Raw genomic sequence first — 23,773 nt, forward strand, 5'->3', positions numbered from 1 at the left:
AAGATGGACGCCACCAAGTGTCCATAAATGGATGAATGGATAAAGAAAATGTGGTATAGACAGACAATGGAATATTAATTACTCTGACTTGAAAAAGAAGGAAATTCTGACACATGCTACAACATGGATGAGCCTTGAAGACATTACGTCAAGTGAAATTAACCAGTCACAGGAGGACAACTACTGTATGATTCCACTTATATGAAGTCCGTAGAGTAGTCAAATTCTCAGAGACAGAAAGCAGAATGGTAGTTACTTGTATTTGTCGGTTCTAATGCTGCTGCTAATAAAGACATACCCAAGACTGGGATATTTATAGAGAAAAAGAGATTTAATGGACTCACAGTTCCACATGACTAGGAAGGCGTCACAATCACGGTGGAAGGCAGAGGAGGAGCACAGGCACGTCTAACATGGCAGCAGGCAAAAGAGAATGTGCAGGGGAACTCCCTTTTATAGAACCACCATGTCTCAAGAGACTTATTCACTATCACGAGAACAGCAAGGGAAAAACCTGCCCCCATGGTTCAATTACCTCCCACTGAGTCCCTCCCACTGACACATGGGGTTTATGGGAGCTATAATTCAAGATGAGATCTGGGTGGAAACACAGCCAAATGATATTACCATGGATATGGGGGGAGATGGAAAAGGGGAGGGAGTGTTTAATGGGTGCAGAGTTTCAGATTGGGAAGATGGAAAAGTTCTGGAGATGGATTGTGGTGATGGATGCACAATGTATGAATGTACTTAATGCCACAGAACTGTACACTTAAGAGTGGTTAAAATGCTAAGTTTTATGTTATGTGTATTTTACCATAATAAAAATGGGTCTTTGCATGGAAAAAAAGAAAAAGAGACATTTAAAGCATGTATTCATGCATGCTTCATTCTTTAAAAAAAACCTCAGTACAAAACTCAACATTGCAGGCTGGGCATGGTGGCTCACACATGTAATTCCAGCACTTTGGGAGGCAGAGGCAGGCGGCTCACTTGAGCCCAGGGGACTTGGGCCCGGAAGTTCAAGACCAGCCTGGGCAATAAGGCAAAACCCCGTCTCTACAAAAAATACAAAAATTAGCTGAGGCGTGATGGGTGGGGGGTGTCTGTAATCCCAGCTATTCAGGAGGCTGAGGCAGGAGAATCACTTGAACCAGGGAGGCAGAGGTTGCAGTGAGCCGAGATTGCGCCACTGCACTCCAGACTGGGTTACAGAGCGAGACTGTCTCAAAAAAACCACCTCAACATTGTAGATCCCTTCCATTCATTGCAGAAAGATGTAAGGAGTACCAGGCAGTTATTAAGCAGTAGGGGGACAAGGTTAAATCAGGAGCAGTGCTCTGAAAACATATAGGCAAGTAAATCAACTAGTACAGTAAGATCACAGCCACTAGCACAAACATGGTGCCTACTACGTGCCCACACTCCTTCAGGTGTTATACCTGCATTAACTCAATCCTCACGGCAGTTATTTTTGTTTTGTTTTTTTTTTTTGGTTTGTTTTTTTTTTTTTTTGAGACACAGTCTTGCTCTGTTGTCCAGGTTGGATGGAGTGCAGTGGTGCAATCACAACTCACTGCAGCCTCCATCTCCCAGGCTCAAGCGATCTTCCTTGCCTCAGCCTCCTGTGACAATAATTCTTATCCTCATTCTACAAACAAGGAGACTGAGGCTCAGAGAAGTTAAGAAAGTTGTCCAAGTTTATAGAGGATTCATCACACCCATGCAGTCTGGCTCAGGGTCAGTGCTTCTAGCCAAAAGATATGAGATGGAAGAAGCAATGAAAACACAGTCTCAGAACGCAGTGGCCACCCAGAGATGGTGAGTGCAAATAAACCGTGGAGTTTAGGAAGGATTCCTGGAGGAAGCGACTTTTGAGCTAAGTTCCAGAGCAGGGGTTGTCAAAACTACAACCTGTGAACCTAATCCAGCCCACTGCCTAGTTTTGTGAAGTTTTATTGGAACACAGCCATGCTCATTTGTGTACAGATTGTCCACGGCTGCTTTTGCAGTATAGAGGCAGAAACCATATTGCCTGCAAAGCTGAAAACAGTTATCATCTAGCCTTTGAAAGGAAAAGTTTGCCAACCCTGTCCTACAGGATTAGTAGGAAAATAGTTCATGAAAGATAAAGGGAAGGTGCACAGGCCAACTCGATGCCCACTTTGCCTTCTCCAGGTATCTCACCCTTTTCTGGTCCTTCTTCCACTTGATGTCACCACCACAGCACAGGCAGCCTTCCCCCCTCCCTGGGCCTCTTCTGGAGCCTCCTAACCACTGCACCCATTCTATTTTTTTTTTTTTTTGAGACAGATTCTCACTCTGTCACCCAAGCTGGAGTGCAGTGGTGAGATCTCGGCTCATTGCAACCTCTGCCTCTTGGGTTCAAATGATTCTCCCGCCTCAGCCTCCCAAGTAGCTGGAATTACAGGTGCATGCCACTATGCCCAGCTGATTTTTTGTATTTTTAGCAGAGATGGAGTTTCACTATGTTGGCCAGGCTGGTCTCGAACTCCTGACCTCAAGTAATCCTCCCGCCTCTGCCTTCCAAAGTGCTGGGATTACAGCCGTGAACCACCACGCCCAGCCACTGCATCCATTCTTAACCTCTGCATCCCTTCTGCCACCCAGGCAGAAAAGAAATCAACAAAAGGACAAGCTTGGATCCAAACACTGTCCTGCTTAAAATCTTCAAAGGCTCCCCATTGTTCTTAGGTAGGAATCCAAACCCTTCACCAGGCCTACCCAGACCCACCTGCCCCTTCCTCCAGCTTCGTCCCGGACGCTTCCTTTGCCCTTGCTGCTCTCTCCGGAATCCTCTTCCCACCAACTTTTGGCCGCTCAACTCCCTGTTGATCTGTTCTTGGTGGCAATCTCCCCTGCTTCTCTGCTCCACCCAGTGTGGGTCCCATCAGAATCTCTGGCTCACCCACCCTTGCTCCCTCCCTATAAAAATGTTGCAATGATTTCATGGAAACTCCTGTTTCGAGGCCAGTCATGGTGGCTCACGCCTGTAATCCTAACACTTTGGGAGGCTGAGGTGGGAGGACTGCTTGAGCCCAGGAGTTTGAGACCAGCCTAAGCAACATAGCGAAACCCTGTCTCTACAAAAAACTAAAAAACTTAGCCAGGTGTGGTGGCACGCACACGTAGTCTCAGCTACTTGGGTCGCTTGAGCCCAGGAGTTCAAGCCTGCAGTGAGCCATGATTGTGCCACTGTGCTCCAGCCTGGGCAACAGAGCAAGATCATCTCAGAAAAAAAAAAAAAAAAAAAAGAGACAGAGAGAAGAAAAGAAAAATAAACTTTATTTATTTATTTTATTGTCTCTTTTGGAGTACCAGATCAACAGGTGGCAGATGTAGGTGGGCTGAAACTACCACTGTAATTTCCATCAAACCCTGCCTGCAGCCCACTAATCCCCCCAAAGACAGAGACACAATAAGAAAGGGCACAGTTCTTCTTCTTATTATTTTTTTGATACGGGGTCTCGCTGTCACCCAGGTTGGAGTGCAGTGGTGTGATCTCGGCTCACTGCAACCTCTGCCTCCCAAGTTCAAGCGAGTTCTCCCACCTCAACCTCCCCAAGTAGCTGGGATTATAGGCAAGCACCACCACACCTGGCTAATTTTTTGTATTTTTAGTAGAGACAGGGTTTCACCATGTTGGCCAGGCTGGTCTCAAATTCCTGGCCTCAAGTGATCTGCCCGCCTCAGCCTCCCAAAGTGCTGGGATTACAGGTGTGAGCCACTGTGCTTGGCCTTAAAAGGGGTACTGTTCTGCAAACACAAATTCAAGGCTAGTTCCCTCTGACTTGACTATCATCCAAGTTCTTTCTGTGTATAAATTTCACAGCCACCACTGTTCTTCCAGGAGAACGTCAAGTCCCCAGAGGCCAGGGCCCATGTTTATACGGCTCCTCATTTTATTCCTAGTGCCTAGCGCAGCATCTGGCACCCAGTGGGAATCTAAATTTGCATTGAGCAGGGACTATAAATTCCATCCAAAGAGGACTCCAAGAGCCAACCCGGAGGTGTGAAACAGCATGACGCAAAACGCCTAAAGGGCACACTGGTGTAGGCATAGCACGCAGACGACAGAATCGGGCAGTGCTACAGACTCCTCAGATCCAAAAAGCACTCCACCCCTCAGCAGGGAACCTTTAGACTGTTACAGTACCGTTTAGGCCTTTGGAAGTCAAAGATTACACTTCCAAAGATGCTGCTGTGGGCGGAGAAGATGTGCTGGAGTGGCAGAGACAATGGTGTGCCGTGCTCCGTTCTCTGCACCTGTCGCGCTCAGCCACGTGGGTCTTAGATGGAAAATTAGGGGTCCTGGGAGCGTCACAGCCTCCTGGGCACAGCTAGGCCAAGCTTCAGGCTTGTAAGCAAGACAAGATGGACTATGGATGCTTAAATACCCCCAGGAAGCTCAGCCCTTGGCCCCTTTTAGAAAGAAAAAGACCACAGACCTTGGAAGGGAGGGTACTGGTTCGGCACCAGGGGCAGGGCCAGCTTGGCCCAGATAACACTCAGATTCACGGGAGAAGGGTGAGGGCTTGGCAGAGAAGGCAGGGGTCCTGGGAGGATCTGCTCACCTTCGCCAGCTGCATCTGCAGCTTATTCTTCACATCCGTCACCTCGGAGACGCAGGCATTGAAGGCCAGGTTGGTGTCTGTGAACTGCCTCCACATCTGATCCGACAAGGTCTCAAAGAGGTGCTCCGCCTCCTCCCGCAGCCAGATGGAGTTGGCCCGCATGTTCTGAGAGTGTTTGATGTTGTCGTTACTGAACTTGGCCCAGGTCTCAGGTACGGAGATCCTGCAAAGGCACAAGGGTGAGTTGCAGCAGTCCTGGGAGACCTCAGAATCTGCGGTTTCTCCTCCTTCGCAGTCTTGGCCTCTGGGTCGGGATTATTCTCTGTCCTGTGCATTGTGGGATGTTTGGGATGTTTAGCAGCATCCCTGGCCTCTACCCACTAGATGCCAGTAGCTCCCCAACCACCCCATTGTGACAACCAAAAAATGGCTCCAGACATTGCCAAATGACCCTGCCAAATGGGAGGGTGCAGTTACCCCTTGTTGAGAACCACTGTCCTGATCCAATACCCTCATTTTACAGGGGAAGCAAGAGAACCCTAAAGAGAGCAGCTGGTTGGCAGAAGGGCACTCAGTGAGTGAGTCAAAGAGAGGGGCTCCCGCAGAGAGCTCTTTTCCCTAACACCCACACCACCACCACCAGAAACACAACGCAGACAAGCCAAGAAGCAGGCATTGGGCCTGCTCCTTCACTGGGGTCCCTGAACCCCCCAACTCTGCGATGAGAATGTGGCCACGCTACTTTCACTGCCATTCATTCATGGAATATTTCTTCAACTTCTACCACATGCCAAGCATTGTTCCAGGCAGTTAGGAGAGAGCCATGAACAAGAACGGCAACATCCATGTCCTCATGGCGGTTAAGTGCCAGAGGAGGGAGATTGACAGTGAGTGAGGAGATAGTTACACAATGTGTTATGTGCTGGGAAGAGATTTAGAAACTGGAGGGCTGGGCCAGCCATGTCTCTAATCCCAGCACACTGGGAGGCCGAGGCAGGCAGATCAGTTGAGCCCAGGAGTTCAAGATCAGCCTGGGCAACGTGGTGAAACCCACATCTCTATAAAAAATGTCAAAAAAAAGTACCTACGTATGGTGGTGCATGCCTGTGGTCCCAGCTACTTGGGAGACTGAGGTGGGAGGATCGCTTGAGCCCAGGAGTTCGGGGCTGCAGTGAGCCATGATCGCACCACTGCACTCCAGCCTGGGCAACACAACAAGACCCTGTCTCAAAAGAAGCAGCAGCAGCAGGAGGACGAAAGAGACAAATGGAGTGGTGTCATTATGTGTTGGTCAGGGTTGTAAACAGGAATAGATGGAATACTCGGAAGGGTGTTCAGATCGTCTGGGATTAGAAAATGTATGAAGTGCTGAATGCGATGGCTCATGGCTGTAATCCCAGCACTTTGGGAGCCCCCACGTAGGTAGTGGGGCTCCTACGTAGCCTCCCATGTAGCTAGGACTACAGGCGAGTGCCACCACGCTTCGCTAATTTTTGTATTTTTAGTAGAGACGGGGTTTCACCATGTTGGCCAGGATGGTCTGGATCTCTTGACGTCGTGATTCGCCCACCTCGGCCTCCCAAAGTGCTGGAATTACGGGTCTGAGCCACCGCGCCTGGCCTCTTTTCAGACATTTTAAAGCACACTTAGGTTGCATGGTGCATAGAAAGTTTTAAAAATCATATAGTGTGTGTGATTGTTTTGCTTGGCTTTTGCAGGAGTTAAAAATCAAGCAATAAACAGGCATCTTGGGCTTTTGGAGATAGGAGTGGCACTAAGTCAGGTTCAGAGCTTTCATCCAACCAAGACCTGAGGTCCAGAGAGTGAAGCATCTTGTTCAAGGCCGCACAACAACGTCCCATCCCAGGACACTGAGGAAAGAGGAGACGATAAGGACAGCAGAGAGAAACATGCAGATTTACTTTGAGTGTCTCTGTTGCCTCTGAATGGTGGGACAGTGTCAATGTCATAAACAGCAACCTCTAAGCCCTTGTCCTCCCCTGCAGCAGACAGCTGAGCTCCCCAGAGAAAATAACCCGCTTAATCACATTCTCCCTGGGGAGGAATTTGCCAAAGACAGTCTGCGTCCTCAGCAGGCAGTGTGTCTCAGTAGGGGGAAGTGCCTTCTGGAGTCTTTGTTCTCTAAAGATGGAGAGGACAGCTGGCTTTGCTGGAGAGGCAGGAAGGCACCATTGGTAAAACACACAGGCTCAGTATTCAATGTAGATTCAGAATCACAGCTTTGCCATTTGCTGTGTGAGCTTGAGCCAATCGATTCACCTCTCCAAGCCTTAGTTTCCTCATTGTAAAATGGAGATAATAATGGTACCAACCCCCAGGGTTGCTGAGTGTTTAAATGTGAAGTCCTTGTCATGGCACTGGACAGAGTAAGCGCCCAAAAAATGTTTATTATTCATGAGATGTTGCATATGAAGCTGTCAGCACAATGTCTAGCACATAGCAAACACCAGGTAAAAGGTGTCTCTTCCTACCCAACATGGTGAAACCCTGTCTCTACTAAAAATACAAAAATTAGCTGGGCGTGGTGGCATGTGCCTGCAGTCCCAGCTACTCGGGAGGCTGAGGCAGGAGAATCACTTGAACCTGGGAGGCAGAGGTTGCAGTGAGCCGAGATTGTGCCACTGCACTCTGGCCTGGTGACAGAGCGAGACTCTGTCTAAAAAAAAAAAAAAAAGGTGTCTACTGCCATCTTCATCATCATCATCACCATCGTCATCATCATCATCATTAATCCATGGTAACGAGAACTGCAGTGAATAGAGATACTGCAATTCAGACAGTCACCAAACGTCCTGTTTCATCCGCCCAGACATAGCCCTGCTTTAAGAAAACCCTAAGGCCAGGCGTGGTGGCTCACACCTGTAATCCCAGAAATTTGGGAGGCCGAGGCAGGCAGATCACCTAAGGTCAGGAGTTTGAGACCAGCCTGACCAACATGCAGAAACCCCATCTCTACTAAAAATACAAAAAATTTAGCTGGGCGTGATGGCACATGCCTGTAATCCCAGCTACTCAGGAGACTGAGGCAGGAGCATCGCTTGAACCCAGGAGATGGAGGCTGTGGTGAGCCGAGATCGCACCATTGCCCTCCAGCCTGGGCAACAAGAGCGAAACTCCATCTCAAATAAATAAATAAATAAGAAAACCACAAATACAAAGCCCCAAGCTAGCACATCTGGGGAGCAATTAGTTGCCACAAATGGCAGCTCTCTTCTCCAGATGGAGTCTCTAGATGGGGGACTTTAAGTAGCAGGTCCCTCCTGGGTGTGGAAATTGGAGGCTCTGGGGCTGCCAGGTTTCTGGAGAGGAATCTGTTTGGGAAGAGAGACCCTCTGGACTCCCTGTGCAGATGAGGGGGGCCCAGCCCCCAAAGTCCTGCTCACCTTGCCAGTGCCATGGAGAAGAGCACCTTGTCAGGAAGAGAAGGAAAGTCCCCAGGAGTTGTCATTACCAGAAGTCCCAAAGGGTCACCTCAACACTTTGACATTTGTAAGATCCAGAAAGTGACCCCAGGCTTGGGCCAAGGAGACTGCCAAGGAACACCTTCCTTCTCGCTTCCCTTCCTCCCTTCCTGTGGTTCTTCTTTCCCTCCCTTCCTCCTTCATTCATTCTTTTATTCAATAAAAATTTATTGCATACCAACATGTGCCAAGCACAATTCTATGTGCTAGGGATTTTTTTTTTTTTAACAGAAGAAGGCAGAACTAAGATAGACTCCACCCTCCTGAGCATCTCTCAGACCTCAGACTACCAACTGGGAAGCATGTTTTCATTCTGCATAAAATCTCACAATAGCAAAGACTTGGAGCCAACCCAAATGTCCAACGATGATAGACTGGATTAAGAAAATGTGGCACATATACACCATGGAATACTATGCAGCCATAAAAGAAGATGAATTCATGTCCTTTGCAGGGACATGGATGAAATTGGAAATCATCATTCTCAGTAAACTATCACAAGAACAAAAAACCAAACACCGCATATTCTCACTCATAGGTGGGAACTGAACAATGAGAACACATGGACACAGGAAGGGGAACATCACACTCTGGGGACTGTGGTGGGGTGGGGGGAGGGGGGAGGGATAGCACTGGGAGATATACCTAATGCTAGATGACGAGTTAGTGGGTGCAGCGCACGAGCATGGCACATGTATACATATGTAACTAACCTGCACATAGTGCACATGTACCCTAAAACTTAAAGTATAATAATAATAATAATAAATAAATAAATAAATAAATAAATAAGAAAAATACCAAAAAAAAAAACTCACAATGCTGTGATATGCCCACGATCATGACAGGCTTACAGAAGGCACCACCTCATAGCTGCTGTGATGAGAAAATGAGGTCACACAGTAAGCACTTGATAAATGTTGGCTGTGATTATTCTATACTAGGCTCTGTGCTTAAAACTTCACACACCCACCTTTTTCATACTCACAGCAGCCCTGGGAAGTGGGTACTAATTTTCTCCCAGTGGTATAGATTCAGAAATGGCCCAAAGAAATGAAGTGACTTGCTCAGTGTTAGCGTAGAGTCTGGGATTTGAAGCCAGGCAGCCTGGCTCCAGATTCCACTCTCTCTCTCTCTCTCTCTCTCTCTCTCTAGCTGCTCTGGAAAACTCCTGGAACTCCTGGCCTCAGGCAATCCTCCAGCCTTGGCCTCCCAAAGGGCTGGGATTACAGGGGTAAGCCAACAAGCCTGGCCAAGCAAGAATTCACTCTGTTAAACCACCCCGCCACTAGCCGACCCCAGTTGGTCTCCCTGCCGAGGTTGTCACTTGTTTCGGAATTTTTTTTTTTTTTTTTTTTGGTGAAACTGCTGAGTGGCAGTGGTTGTGCGACCCTCACTAAGCCAATGGCATGCTCTCTCTTCCTGAAATTTGGATCTTGAATGGTGGGGCAAGGATGGAAAGATGAAGGTGCTCTGACCACGCGGCTCCCACTGCCAGAACCTTTCCTTCCCGCTTTCCCCTTGAGTTCGTGGCTCCCCCATAGCTCCTCCGGTAAATTCCATTTTGTCTTAAGCTAACCCGACTTGGATTCTGCCGCCTGCGCTAGAGGATCCCCGTTCAACCACGCCACTTCCCACTTAACTGGTGCACGATGCCCCTTTGCCATTCATTGGCAGGAGCAGAAGCCCTCACTCCAGTTGGACACGCCAGGGATGGGGAGGGGGAGTCCGATACTTACGTGCCGTCAATTTTCTCCATGCCGTGGAAGAAGCTGATGCAGTCTGACATATTTCTCAGGTTAAAGGCCTTCTCATCGATGCACTGGGCCGAGCTTTTGTCCTCGAGGTCCCTCTCCAGTGTGTGCTGAGCATCCCGGTTATCCCTGCAGGGAGGGAGGAGTCATTCCTGGACTATGCACCTGCACAGAGTACCCAGCTTGTGCCACACAGCAGGTGTGTGTTGCAAGCCCTGAACTCCCAGGAAGCCACCCAGTAGCTTCTCAGTCCTCTTCCCACCTCCATGCCCCACCACATACCCAGAAGCTCCCCCCAATCCAAACAGATTTGTCCTTTATTCTTTTTTTTTTTCCAGACAGAGTCTCACTCTGTCACCCAGGTTGGAGTGCAGTGGTGCAGTCATGGCTCACTGCAGCCTTGACCTCCCAGGCTCAAGCACTCTTCCCACCTCAGCCTCCTGAGTAGCTGGGACTACAGGCATGGGCCACCAAGCCCGACTAACTTTTTAAATATTTTTGTAGACATGGTCTTGCTGTGTTGCGCAGGCTGGTCTTGAACTCCTAGGCTCAAGTGATCCTCCTGCCTCAGTTTCCCAAAGGGTTGAGATTACAGGCATAAGCCACCACACCTGGCCCCTGTTGTCCTTTAGAAGAAGGATGGGTAAGCACTTACCGTAAAGGGTTACATGATAAATAGTTTAGGCTTTGTGGGTCATATGGTCTCCATTGCAACTACTCAACTGTGCACGAGAGCAGTCGCAGATATGTAAAAATCCATGTGGCTTCATCTCAATAAAACTTTATTTACAAAAACAGATGGCGGGCCAGATTTGTCCCTCCAGCTGTAGCTTGCTGACCTAATTTTGAAGATATCAATCCACACTTTGGACAAAGCCTGATGCAAGTCAAATCACTTTGTAAATCAATCATTGTGTCTGACCCTATGCTGGGCACCGAGGGATGAGACGCGAATAAGACGACCCAGTCACTGCCTTCAAGTTGCTCACAGATTTGTGTGAACAAATATAAAATATATGTATATATATACAGAACAGAATGGTAAGGGCATTGGGCAGGTTTGAAAATATGAAACAACACAGAGGAGGAAACCATTAACTGAGGGTGAGAGGGTGGTCAGGGAAGGCTTTCCAAGGAGGTGTCTGAGCTGGGTTTTCACAATAAATAGGAGTAGACCTTATGGGGGAATGAGAATGCCAAGCCGACAACATCACACGCGCCAACACAGAGAAGCTAGAAACACCAGATGTTTAGGGACCTCAGGATCAGGAACTGGGTGGAGTCAGGGGCTAGGTGAGGACAGGGATTGGGTGGGGTCACGGACTGGGCGGGGTCGAGGGCTAGGTGAAGACAGGAATTGGGTAGGGTTGGGGCTGGGTGGGATCAGAGACTGGGCTGAGGTAAAGAGAGGACAATGGATCAGGGCCAGGGCTTAAGCCAGCAGGGCTGGTTGGTATCTCGGCTAAGAAGCTTAGACTTAAAGATTACTGCCAAATTCCAGACATTTGAGAATCACTTCCATGATTCTTGTCAAATACCAAACTCTACTATTTACTTATTTTTCCTTTTTAAAATCACTTTTATTTAATTAATTAATTTTTTTGAGATGGAGTTTTCCTTTTGTCACTTAGGCTGGAGTGCAGTGGCACGATCTCAGCTCACTGCAACCTCCGCCTCCTGGGTTCAAGGGGTTCTCCTACCTCAGTCTCCCTAGTAGCTGGGATTACAGGCACCCGCCACACTCCTGGCTGATTTTTGTGTTTTTTTAGTAGAGATGGGGTTTCATCATGTTAGCCAGGCTGGTCTTGAACTCCTGACCTCAGGCGATCCGCCTGCCTTGGCTTCCCAAAGTGCTGGGATTATAGGCGTAAGCCACCGCACCTGGCCTAAAATCACTTTAAAAATGTAAATAAATGTATGATAAAAGGAAAATTTACATCCCTGTCTTTAAAGAAAAACCCATCACCCTTTCCATTAATAGAAGATCACCTCAGACCTAAATATTAATACTAAGTAGGCACTCGCTAAATCCTAGCTAGAATCTATTTCCTCCAGAAGGTTCTAAGCCTGGACCTTTTTCTGTTTCCCTGTTGGCTGAAAAAAAAGAGATCAGTTGATGTTACAGACACATAAGCAGCAGCTGAAACTTTTGCCTTGAAGTGTTTAGAAGAATTGTAAGAGTAGAGAGGGGAGTAACCTCCATTAAGTGAGGGTATGTCAGACACCAGCTAAACCGAGTGTATCTGTTCTCTATCTGTCTCTCTGCCTTTCTCTCTCCCTCCCTTCTTGTGTCTATGTCTCTGTCTCTCTAACCTTTGTCTATTTCTTGGTTTCTCTCTGTCTGAGCCTCCGTGTGTCTCTGTGGGTCTCTCCCTCCCTCCCCTCCATCTATATCTTTTTTTTTTTTTCCTGCTGTGGATGTTGGTTGCGGGTGAGGGGTTCCCAGCAGGCCAGGAGCCAGGAAGTGAAATCCTCACAGTGGTGGCGGTTCCCACCTATCAGGAAGCTCGGGTCATGTCAGAGCAGGAGGAACCCCAGTCCCGGGGCCCTTGGGGTTTCCAAATTGGCAGAGTCCTGGAGAAATGGGGCCCTGTCCTGCCTAATGAGCTGGAATGTGAAGCGAGGCCAGGATGTGGAAAGCAAACATGTTAGAGAATTAGAGGGAAACCTGGGGGCCTCAGAGTCCAGCGTGTCCAGCTGCCTGGCCCTTGTCATGAGGCCTAGGGAAAGAGGAGGCAGTCCTGTCCTCCCTACTCGGCCCACAACCAAGGGCCAGACCAATGCCAAGCTCACCCTGCTGTCAGCCCACCAGGAAAAGCCCAAACGTGGCTCCTTCTCTATCAGGAAGAGCCTTTTCTCACCTGGTGCGGCAAGGACCCCACCCTGCCCAGATGCGGGCCTCAGGCTTCGCAGAAAACCATGAGCCAAGAGCCTGGTGTTGGCCACCTGAGCAGGTCAGCGGCAGAGCTTCCCCAAGGGGGTGAGGACACACCAGACTCTGCCTGGCTAATGAGGCTCTGGCTGGCTCTCGGTTAATTAGTATAATCCCAATCCCTCTGGCAGCACAAGCTGTGAGATAGCAGGAGTCATCTGACACACAGCCACTGCCCAGCGACAAACAGCCTCCATCCAGCGTGGCTCGGCCTCCAGTCTCCACAAAGCGAAATGCTGCCCTGACCTGCTCTCATCCTCTTCCTCACTCACTCTGTGCTTGCTTTCTCTCTCTCCTGCTGTCTGCCTCAGTTGCTCTCATCTCTCTCGGTCTCTATCCAAGCTCAAGCATCTCCCTCTCTCTCTCTCTCTCTCTCTTTTTTTGAGACAGTCTTGCTCTGTGGCCCGGGCTGGAGTGCAGTGGCACGATCTTGGCTTACTACAACCTCCGCCTCTTGGGTTCAAGCGATTCTCCTGCCTCAGACCCCTGAGTAGCTGGGATTAGAGACATGTGTCACCACCCAGCTAATTTTGTGTTTTTAGTAGAGACGGGGTTTCACCATTTTGGCCAGACTGGTCTCGAACTCCTAACCGCAAGTGATCCACCCACCTCGGCCTCCCAAAGTGCTGGGATTACAGGCATGAGCCTCCGCGCCCAGCCTCTTTTCCTCTTTCTCCATATCTGTCTCTCTCCTTCTCTTTGCCTTTCTCTGTCTCTATCTCATCTCTTGGCAGATACTTCTGGCATATCTGACTCTGTGCCTCTCTGTCCGTCTGTCTCCCTACTCCCCACCCGTCTCTGTTTATCTCTTCATGTCTCTCTGTCTCTTTTGATGTCAGTGCTCATCTCTCTCTCTGTGTCTCTCAGTCTCTGGGACTGTCTCCATCTGTCTCAGTCTTCCTGGTTCTCCCAGATCCCCCCACCTCTGGTTGCATCATCTGGGGTTGCACAAGCGGCCTCCTGATCCCAGTCTCAGGATTTCTCCTCTGAGGTCCAGCTCCCCACTTCAAGTCTGGGATTGGTTCACTCTGCCGGCTCAAACTATCCCACTTCCCAAACGTCAGCCCTCCTGTCCCCACCAGCGCCACGGTTTGTCACATCCCATGGCAGCTACAAATGGAAAACCATTCTCTCTTGCCATAAATAGAAGATCACAAAAATAACTGGAAGAAAGAACAGAATAGAGAGCCCAGAAATAAATCCAGGCATTTACAGTCAATTGATTTTCAGCAAAGATGCCAAGAACATACAGTGGAGAAAGGACAGCTTCTTCAACAAATGGTATTGATACAAGTGGAAAGGTACATGCCGAAGAATAAGTTAGAGCCCTATCTCACACTGTAGACAAAAATCAACTCAAAATAGATTAAAGATTAGCTGGGCCTGGTGGCAGGCACATGTAACCCCTGCTACTCAGGAGGCCGAAGCAGGAGAATCACTTGAACCCAGGAGGAGGAGGTTGCAGTGAGCCGAGATTGCACCAATGCACTCCAGCCTGGGTGGCAGAGGGAGACTCCATCTCAAAAAAAAAAAAAAATAGATTAAAGACTAAAATGTAACACCTGAAACTGTAAAACTACTAGAAGAAAACATAGGGGAAAAGTTCCATGACATTGGTCTGGACAATGACCCCAATAGCACAGGAAATCAAAGCAAAAATTGACAAATGAGATTACATCAAGCGAAAAAGCTTCTGCACAGCAAATGAAACAATCAAGAGACTGAAGAGACAACCTCAGAAATGGGAGAAAATATTTGCAAACTACATCTCTGATAAGGGGTTACTATCCGAAATATGTAAAGAACTCAGACAACTCAATAGCAAGAAAACAACCCAGTTTTAAAATGGACAAAGTTACTGCGGCACAATTTATGATAGCCAAGATATGAAATCAACCTAAGCATCTCATAACAGATGAATGGATAAAGAAAAGGTGGCATGTATACACAACAGAATACTACTCAGCCTTAAAAAAAGAAGAAAATCCTGTCATTTGTGACAACATGGATAAGCCTATAGGATATAATGTAAAGCAAAATAAGTCAGGCACAGAAAGACAAATATCTCATGATCACACATGTATGTGGAATCTAAAACAAGCGAACAAATAAAAGCACAGAGTAGAATGGTGGTTACCAGAGGCTGGGGGTGGGGTATCGGGGAGATGTTGGTCAAAGGGTACAAATTTCAGTTCGTCAGGAGGAATAAGTTCCAGACACATGGTGACCATAGTTAACAACAATGTACTGTGTTCTTGAAAATCACTGAGCTTTTAAGTGTTCTCATCACAAAAAATAAGTATGTGAGGTAACATATATGTTAATTAGTTCCAATTACTTCAATGTTTTGAAATATACACGTAATTTCAAAACATCATGTTTTATATGTACAGCATATACCACTTTTGTCAATTAAAAATGAATAAGTAATTTAAAAAATAAGTGTAAGAAAAATGCAATAAAACAAAGACACTGGCCTGTCCCAATTCTCCCTTTGTTAAAATTTGCCTGTTTAAATAAGAGTATTTAGGCCAGGCGCAGTGACTCACGCCTATAATCTCAGCACTCAGCACTGTGGGAGCCTGAGGTGGGCAGATCACCTGAGATCAGGAGTTTGAGACCAGCCTGGCCAACATGGCAAAACACTGTCTCTACTAAAAATACAAAAAATAGCTGAGTGTGGTGGCATGGGCCTGTAATCCCAGCTACTCGGGAGGCTGAGGCAGGAGAAACTCATGAATCTGGGAGGTGGAGGTTGCAGTGAGCTGAGCCCGTACCACTGCACTCCAGTCTGGGCAGCAGAGTGAGACTTCATCTCAAACAAATAAATAAACAAATAAATATGAACATTTAAGGGATTTTACTTACTGAATTGATTTTTATTTATTTTATTTTATTTTTTAAGCCTTTACGGGTACACAGTAGGTGTATATATTTGTGGGGTACCTGAGATATTTTGATACAGGCATGCAATTTGTAACAATCACATCAGGGTAACTGGGGTATCCATCCCCTCCAGTATTTATCATTTCTTTGTGTTACAAACATTCCCATTTATACTCTTTTAGTTATTTTTAAATGTGCAATAAATTATTGTTGACTGTAGTCACCCTGTTGTGCTTAAGGTTTTTTTAAGTGAATCAATTTATAGACAAACTATAGGTAACAATAGTCCCGGTGATAGGTGGAATCGTGAGAAATTAGAACAGGGGCACACAAATTATTGAACTTCAACTCTGTTTGTGTCCTTTCAGCCATCATCCCTCCTGCTATATTTGCATCTTCTCTATACACCTCCACCCCGATGTCTTTCTAGGGGTCTCCAATGTGTCCGTGACCAAGCTCTTTGCTCTATGGGTAGCTTGCCTGCGATGTCTTTCTCCCTAACACCCAGAACTAACCCCTTCGGGGGATCCAAGGGCTCCTAGAGGAGGAGGTGGGTTCTGGGGCACAGCAAACCAAGATGTGTGCTCCCAGGGCTGATTTGGAAGGTACCCGGCCCCCCTGCATCCACGCCAACTGCCCATGTGCACCAGGCAGCGGGAGGGACAGCCATTGCCAGGTTGCCAGCCTGTCCCGTGCTTTCTGTGTCTCTGTGTCAAGAGTGAATGAAGTGGAAAAACCAGCAGAGCAGCGTGCCCTGAAAGAGTCAAAGGTGAGTGCCAGCTGCAGGTGGAGGTGAGGTGGCTGCTTTCAGGGAGAGCTGGTGCCAAGGGCTTCACTATGGGCCCCAAGCCCCGTAAAACTTAAGTCTCCCTTTAATTATGAGAGGGGCCCCCAGGTTTGTCGGGATACTGGTTACATAATCTTGTAAGAACAAAAAGCTGATTTTGTTTGAAGACTTCTGGCTCAATGCGTCCACCAGCTCCCTTGTGGAGGTGCCCAGCCCCTGGCCTTGCTACCTAATACCACCCACCCTCTGTCATCTCCCAAGGTTCAGAACTCAAATGGGGAAGCCACAGGCTAAGAGGGGCCTCAGGGAGGCCAGTTGCCTCTTGCCAGGGCTCTCGCTGTAAACAAGAGAAACCAGTGACACACGGGTTGTGAGAGTCAATTGTGCACTTCTCTGTAACATCATATTAGCAGCTTAAAATCAGCCATTGTGGTAACATTTACACCAGCGAAACTGGCAGATACTATGATCAGGACTCTTTTTTTTTTCCTAGAAAGCTGGTTGTTGAACATTTACCAGCACACCACTGACCAAAAGAACCACCCAGAGACAAGTGGGCCCATCTGGCTTGTCCCCCAGAAACCTGAGAGTCCTAAAACAAACCCCAAGGAGAGGGAATTTAAAAAAAAAAGCCCTTACCGCATCTGGATATCAATTCTTTGAGCTAATTTTCTCATCTGTTCTTGGCAACATTTTAGCAAATCCACTTCCTGAAATGAAAAATGTCAGAAAGAGCAGTGCCTCTTAGAACCTCACAGTCTTGTCTCCCAGGCCAGAGCCCTCACCTTTCCCCTCCCGTCTCACTGACCACCCTCGACCCCAGGAGGTGAAATGTCAGCGTGGGGCCCCTGCCTCAATCCATGTGACCCCAGGGCCAGGCAGCTAAGGGTTGATTGTGGAGGCTCCACCTTTTTTTTTTTTTTTTGCCCTACTTTCTTTTTATAGACTCCCAGAATAAAAGAAAATTTAGCACCTACCATGTGCCAAGCACTCACTTATAGATTATCATTACATTAAATAATGCATATGATGTGGTACAGCCTATGACATATAGTAGGTGCTCAATAAACGCTAGCTTTTATTATTGTTATTGGTATATTATTATCATGCCCATTTTGGAGATGAAAAGACTGAGGGCCAAATAACTCCATTACTCCCTGTTCCTAAATTGCAAACTAGGCCTCCACCCATGCTTCCTGAGCCCTCACTTTCCACATGGTGACACATGTGGCTTCTGCTCCTGACAGGTAGCTCAGTAATTTCTCTGACCTGCTGGCCTTCCCGCCTCCTTCAGGGGGCTGGGCAGAACCAGGAGACGCCTTACCCGGATGAGGTTTTTCTCCACGTTGTCATGGACCAAATCGATCCCAATCCTCTTCTCTCGATGGTACAGACACTCCAAAGCCACCTGTGGGAAGCAGCAGAAAGAACGTATTCTTCCTGTAGGTGTATGTAGACCCTGAGCAGAAGGGACTCACATCCACCCTTGCCATAATCTGTTCCTTTCTCCCGGAAACCTGGGTGCTTCATGTGACCTCACTACTGGGCATTGGATGGGCTTCTGCCTCCCCTTCTCCCCAGATGAGAGCTGTGGGTTGTCATATGACCAAGGCATCCGGAGATGCAAGGCCCATGTAGAGAAAACAGGATAAAGTAGCATCCCAAGAACCAATTTTGATTCCCATAATTGCATCAGCAGCCCCAAGCCTTCCCACAATACAATAATACATAGAATAAAACTTCATAATAATTTCAGATAAGACGGTATTGGCTGCCATCTTCCATGTAGCTTCTCTTCTGACTTCAGTCGGGGCTTGACCACTTCCTATTGTGTGCATTTGGGCAAACTGCTTAACCTCTCTGCTGGTTTCCTCCTCTGCAGATGGGTGCCATATTGGTGCCTATCTCACAGGTTCATTGTGCAGGTGAAGTCGGCTTGACAAGTGTAAATCACTGAGAACATTGCCCATAAATATTACCTGTGAATATGCATGTGGTGAGAAACATTCACTTATCCAGACCGCTTTGCATCCAGAGTCCATGTGAGTGCTGGCTAATAGGCTAAACATGGAAACACACGACGGACCTTCTAGAAAAGACATTCCCTGATAAAAAGCAATGGTGCCCATTGATGCGTCTGCTCTTTTTTCTACCCTTGCCTTCCTGCCTCGAATGAGAATATCAAGAGGCCCCTGGCATGCAGGAACTTGCAGTATAAAATACGAAACCTCCTTGGGAACAGGAGGACACAAACCACATGCTGTGGGTGGCAGAACAGAAAGAGAGGAGCCTGGGTCCCTTCTGGCACCAAGTTGAGGCTGCAGCCGCCTGATCTGTCTCCCTCTGGAATTTTCCTTATGACAGAAAAATGAATTCCTGTTTGGCTAAACCACTATCGTGGAGTATTTGTTACATGCGGCTAAAAGCTATCCTAAGTGAGCAGGGAGACAACTGGAGGCTAGGAGACCACGGAAGTGTTAGGAATGTCCACATTTAGTTTTTGTTTGTTTGTTTGTTTGTTTTGTTTTTTGAGATGGAGTCTTGCTTTGTGGCACAGGTTGGAGTGCAGTGGCGCGATCTCAGCTCACTGCAACCTCCGCCTCCTGGGTTCAAGAGATTCTTATGCTTCAGCCTCCCAAGTAGCTGGGATTACAGGCATGTGCCACCATACCCAGCTAATTTTGTATTTTTAGTAGAAATGGGGTTTCATCATGTTGACCAGGCTGGTCTCGAACTCCTGACCTCAGGTGATCCACCTGCCCTGGCCTCACAAAGTGCTGGGATTACAGGTGTAAGCCACTGTGCCCAGTCACATTTAGATATTTACTCATTTATTCAGCATGTATTTATTGAATGCCTACTCTGCGCTTTGCCCTGTTGTAGGCTGGGAATACATTCAAAACATTAGTGTAAACAACACCAGTCAGCACCGACATTGGTCACTACAGACCCACACAGATATACAGATGCCCTGCACTGAATAGCAGTCTTGAATACATCAGTGACAAAGCAGGGAAAAATCTCTACCTTGATGGAGACTATACTGTATTCTAATATTCAATCAAGTATAGAGCATGTTAAATGATAAGTATTATGGGGAAAAATAAGGCAGTTATGGGCCAGGCACGGTGGCTCATGCCTGCAATCCCAGCACTCTAGGAGGTCAAGGCGGGAAGATCAGATCGAGACCAGCCTGGCCAACATAGCGAAACCCTGTCTTTACTAAAAATACAAAAATTAGCTGGCCATGGTGGCGGGCGCCTGTAATCCCAGCTCCTCAGGAGGCTGAGGCACGAGAGTCGCTTGAACCCAGGAGGCAGAAGTCGCAGCGAGCCAAGATCAAGCCACTGCACTCCAGCTTGGGTGACAGAGGGAGACTCTGTGTAAAAAATAAATAAATAAAAAATAAATAAATAAATAAGTCAGTTATTTTAAGCATGTGCTTTAAGGACCAGAACACACACATGCTCAGGCATGCATAAGTATGCACACAATATTTTCATGAAACCCCTGCAACTCTGATGTAGCTTCAAGGAGAAAAGGAAATTCTATTCAGTCCAAGAAACCCTGATTTGACTGGGATTATCCTGAATTGACTAAGATTGTATTACTGATCGTATTCGATGATGCAGCTCAAACCGACCTGCAAGGTGCCTGCCACCTTGATCTTCAGTCAAGGGAAGCGGAATGAGCGGGCAGTATCCCCATGACACAGCCACAGCCCTGTCCCCACCCCTGTACTCGCCTGCAATGGGCAGTTCACCTCATTGGCCGCGCACTCCAGCCGCCTCTTGACCGTCTCCAAGTTCTGGTTCTCAGTCAGAAGCCTGTCCAGCTCATAGCTCAGCTCTGACTTCCAGAAGCCAATGTCCGACAGCCTCTGGCCCAGGTTCCGGGAGGTGCCCTCCTGCATCTGGTGCGTCAGCTGGTCCTTGTCCTGCAAGAGCCTCATGGAGTCGTCCGTCAGCCAGCTGGCCCACAGCTGGGAGGCCTCGGCCCCACGCACCTGCAGCTGGTTGGACTGGTCCCAGTCGTGGTGGCTATAGCGAGAGAAGAGTGCTGAGCGCAGTGCGGGCAGGATGGTGGGCGGCCGCAGGGTACTGGTGCTCTCATCCGGGCAGGTCTGGACATTGGCTATCTTGTAGAAGAGGCTAGGCCTCCATGAATTGAGGTAGCGGTACCCGGGCAGGTAGTAGGGCTGATAGCACTCCTGGATCACTGGCGCCTGTACAGCTGGCAGTGAGGTCAAGCCACAGCATTTCTTGGGACCACAGTAACTGGCGGTCTGAGTGGTCCCAAGAAACTCCATCCTCTCTCATGAGCCCCACTCGGGCAAAACTCTGCTCAAGGAGCCAAAGGCATCACCAGGAAAGGCGAAAGTGCTTCTCTTGGGGACTAGCAGAACCTCTATGACTCAGCACTGGTGTCATAAAGCCTGGGGAGAGGGACTCTTAGCGGGGCCTTTGCTCACTTACAGGCCAGCTGCAGCCATATTGTCCAAAACAAAAAGACAAAAACAATAATCAGCGAAGTGAATGTGAGTTTCATAATCCACAGATTCGGTTGCAAGAAGTGACATTTTATCTTCCTATTACAACTGGGCGGGAGGAAAATTAATGTAGTTTACCCAGTGAATTCAATCAGCTCAGGGACAATTTGGTCAAAGCGAGTTGTTTTCTTTCTTTCTTTGTCCCCAACATGGCATCAAAATGGTCCATCTGAGGTGAGGCATGGTAGCTCATGCCTGTCATCTCAGCACTTTGGAAGGCTGTGGCCAGAGGATCACTCAAGTACAGGAGTTACTAGTATAGGAGACTAGCCTGGGCAACTTATTGAGACCCCATCTCTACAAAAGAATTTTAAAACGAGCTGGACACAGTGGCCGGCACCTGTGTGCCTCCAGCTACTCAGGAGGCTGAGGCAGGAGGATGGCTTGAGTCCAGGAGGTGGAGGCTGCAGTGAGCTGTGATCACACCACTGCACTCCAGCCTGGGTGGCAGAGCAAGACTGTCTCCAATAAAAAAAGAAGGTTCATTGGTACCATGGAATACCACTCAGCAATACTACTCAAAACGGCACAAACGAATCTCAAATTTTAAGCTATGTGGAAGCAGCTAGGCTCAAAAGATGACACTGTATACTAGTCCATGTATATGACATTCTGGAAAAGACAAATCCATACGGACAGAGAACAGATCAGTGGTTGCCAGGGTCTAGAGGTTGGGGGAGAGTTGTTGACTCCAAAGGAGCACAAGAAAATTGGGAGGGGCGAGACAGTATGTTCTAGATCTTAATTGTGTTGGTTACACATTTAGTGGAAACCTATAGAAGTTTCCACTAAAAAGAGTAAAATTTACTGTACATCAATTATACTTCAATAAACCTGATTTTTAAAAATAGAGGGAGGGATCTTGTGCATCAGGAGGCAGAGACCATGTCTATTTTGCTCACCATTAAATTCCTGGCATCCAGCACACCATTGAATGAGTGAATGAATGGGTATCTAAAATGAGAGCTTTCTTGTTCCAAAAAAGTTATTAACTCTATATTCTATAACAATTTTTTGTTTTCAGAGAGACAGTCTTGCTCTGTTGCCCAGGCTGGAGTGCAGTTGCATGATCGTAGCTCACTGCAGCCTGAAACCCTTGGGCTCAAGTGATCCTCCTGCCTCAGCCTCCCAAGTAACTGGGACTACAGATGCATGCCATCATGCCTGGCTAATTTTTTTTTTTTTTTTTGTAGAGATGGGGGTCTCACTATGTTGCCCAGCCTGGTCTCAAACTCCCGGCCTCAAGCGATCCTCCCGTCTTGGCCTCCCAAAGTGCTGGGATTACAGGCATGAGCCCCCCACCCCCACCCTACCACCACCACCCAGCCTATAACAATATTTTAATTACACCAAGAAATTCTCCTCCCTCTTTGGCTGGTGAGAGTAGCAACAAAGTGACAAGGTACAGAACAAGAGGAGTGCTTGATTTGTGGGGCTTCTTTCTGCTGTTGAACTGGGAAAGAGATGAATCTAACTCTCAAATGGTCTTTGTTAGTAGAGTATGATGTTCAATAGCAATTTTCCCCCAGTCGCCTAAAATCAGGAGTGGGTATGAGAGGACCAAGGCAGCAAAAGTGAAGATAAATAACATTTAGTAAGCACCTTCAATGTTCTTGTGCTTTACATAGACTCATTTATTTCATTTCCACAGAAAACCTTTCAGGAAGGCGTCACACCCACATCTTCTAGCGTGGGATCAGAAAAGCAAGTGGGCCCTGGTCCTCCCGACGTTCACAACCCTTACCTCTCAGGATCTTCTAAGATGGGACGTCACATACAGGAGGGGACTACACACAAAAGGCAGCCAAGAAATGGATGAAAAAGATTAGGGTATTTTTTTAAGCACTAAATGGTTATGGTAAAATATTATTTTGGAGGAAGTGTAGGGGGAGGCGAGGGGAAAAAAGGTTTTTTGTGTAACATCAACAAGTATAAAGTGAAATTTAGGGTTTCTCATCATCCTTGGCTTCTTGTAGCCTCCTCAGATATAACTAATATTATCAGATTTTTCCAGAGATAATTCATACATATATAGCATATATCTAGATAATGTCATATATAACACACTATGATATGAATGAAATATCTAAAATATTTATAATAATATCAAGTGTTAACACACATTGTTACCACACTATGATGTTAACAAATATCTATGATATTTATAATATCTAGTGTTAACACAATGTGATATTAGTAAACTAACACATCTACAAATTCTAGTGTTAACACACTGTGATATTAATATCTATATTTATAATATCTAGTGTTAACACTATGATATCAATAAAATATCTATATTTATGATATCTAGTGTTAACACACTGTGATATTAACAAACTATCTATGACATTTATAATATCTAGTGTTTACAGTGTTAACACACTATGATATTAAGAAAATATCTTTATATTTATCATATCTAGTCATGACACACTATGATATTAAGAAAATATGTATCCTATTTACACGATCTTGTGTTAACATACAGTGTAAACACACTATGATATTCATAAAATAGCTATGATAAATATAATATCTAGTGCTAACACACAGGGTTAATACATTATGATATTAATAAAATATCTATGATATTTATAATATCTAAAGTTAGCACACTGTGTTAACACACTATAATATTCATAAAATATCTACAATATTTATGATAACTAATGTAAACACACAATGATTAATAAAATATCTATATTTATAATATCTAGTGTTAACACAGTGTTAACATGCTATAATATTAAAAAATATCTATGATATTGAAAATATCTAGTGTTAA

At 46.7% G+C, this 23,773-nt stretch overlaps 1 protein-coding gene across 2 annotated transcripts in view; it reads right to left on the reverse strand.

Annotated features, from left to right (window-relative positions):
* TEKT5 (tektin 5) overlaps positions 1 to 20,914 on the reverse strand; it is a 71,252-nt gene extending 50,338 nt beyond the window's left edge. Inside the window, exons 1-5 of one of the 2 annotated variants that reach the window (XM_019011607.4) lie at positions 20,200 to 20,914; positions 17,761 to 17,844; positions 17,076 to 17,146; positions 9,817 to 9,960; positions 4,596 to 4,818 (exon numbers count right to left, since the gene is read on the reverse strand). In XM_019011607.4, the coding sequence (XP_018867152.4) occupies positions 4,596 to 4,818; positions 9,817 to 9,960; positions 17,076 to 17,146; positions 17,761 to 17,844; positions 20,200 to 20,745 (1,068 nt within the window). In that variant the 5' untranslated portion in view covers positions 20,746 to 20,914. Of the gene's footprint in view, positions 1 to 4,595; positions 4,819 to 9,816; positions 9,961 to 17,075; positions 17,147 to 17,760; positions 17,845 to 20,181 lie in introns of both variants that reach the window. The other variant, XM_004057193.5, reaches the window with a different exon arrangement.
* Between the last annotated feature and the right edge of the window lie 2,859 nt (positions 20,915 to 23,773).

Source organism: Gorilla gorilla, chromosome 18 (assembly GCF_029281585.2).
Source record: "Gorilla gorilla gorilla isolate KB3781 chromosome 18, NHGRI_mGorGor1-v2.1_pri, whole genome shotgun sequence".
In the NCBI taxonomy this organism is placed as follows: Eukaryota; Metazoa; Chordata; class Mammalia; order Primates; family Hominidae; genus Gorilla; species Gorilla gorilla.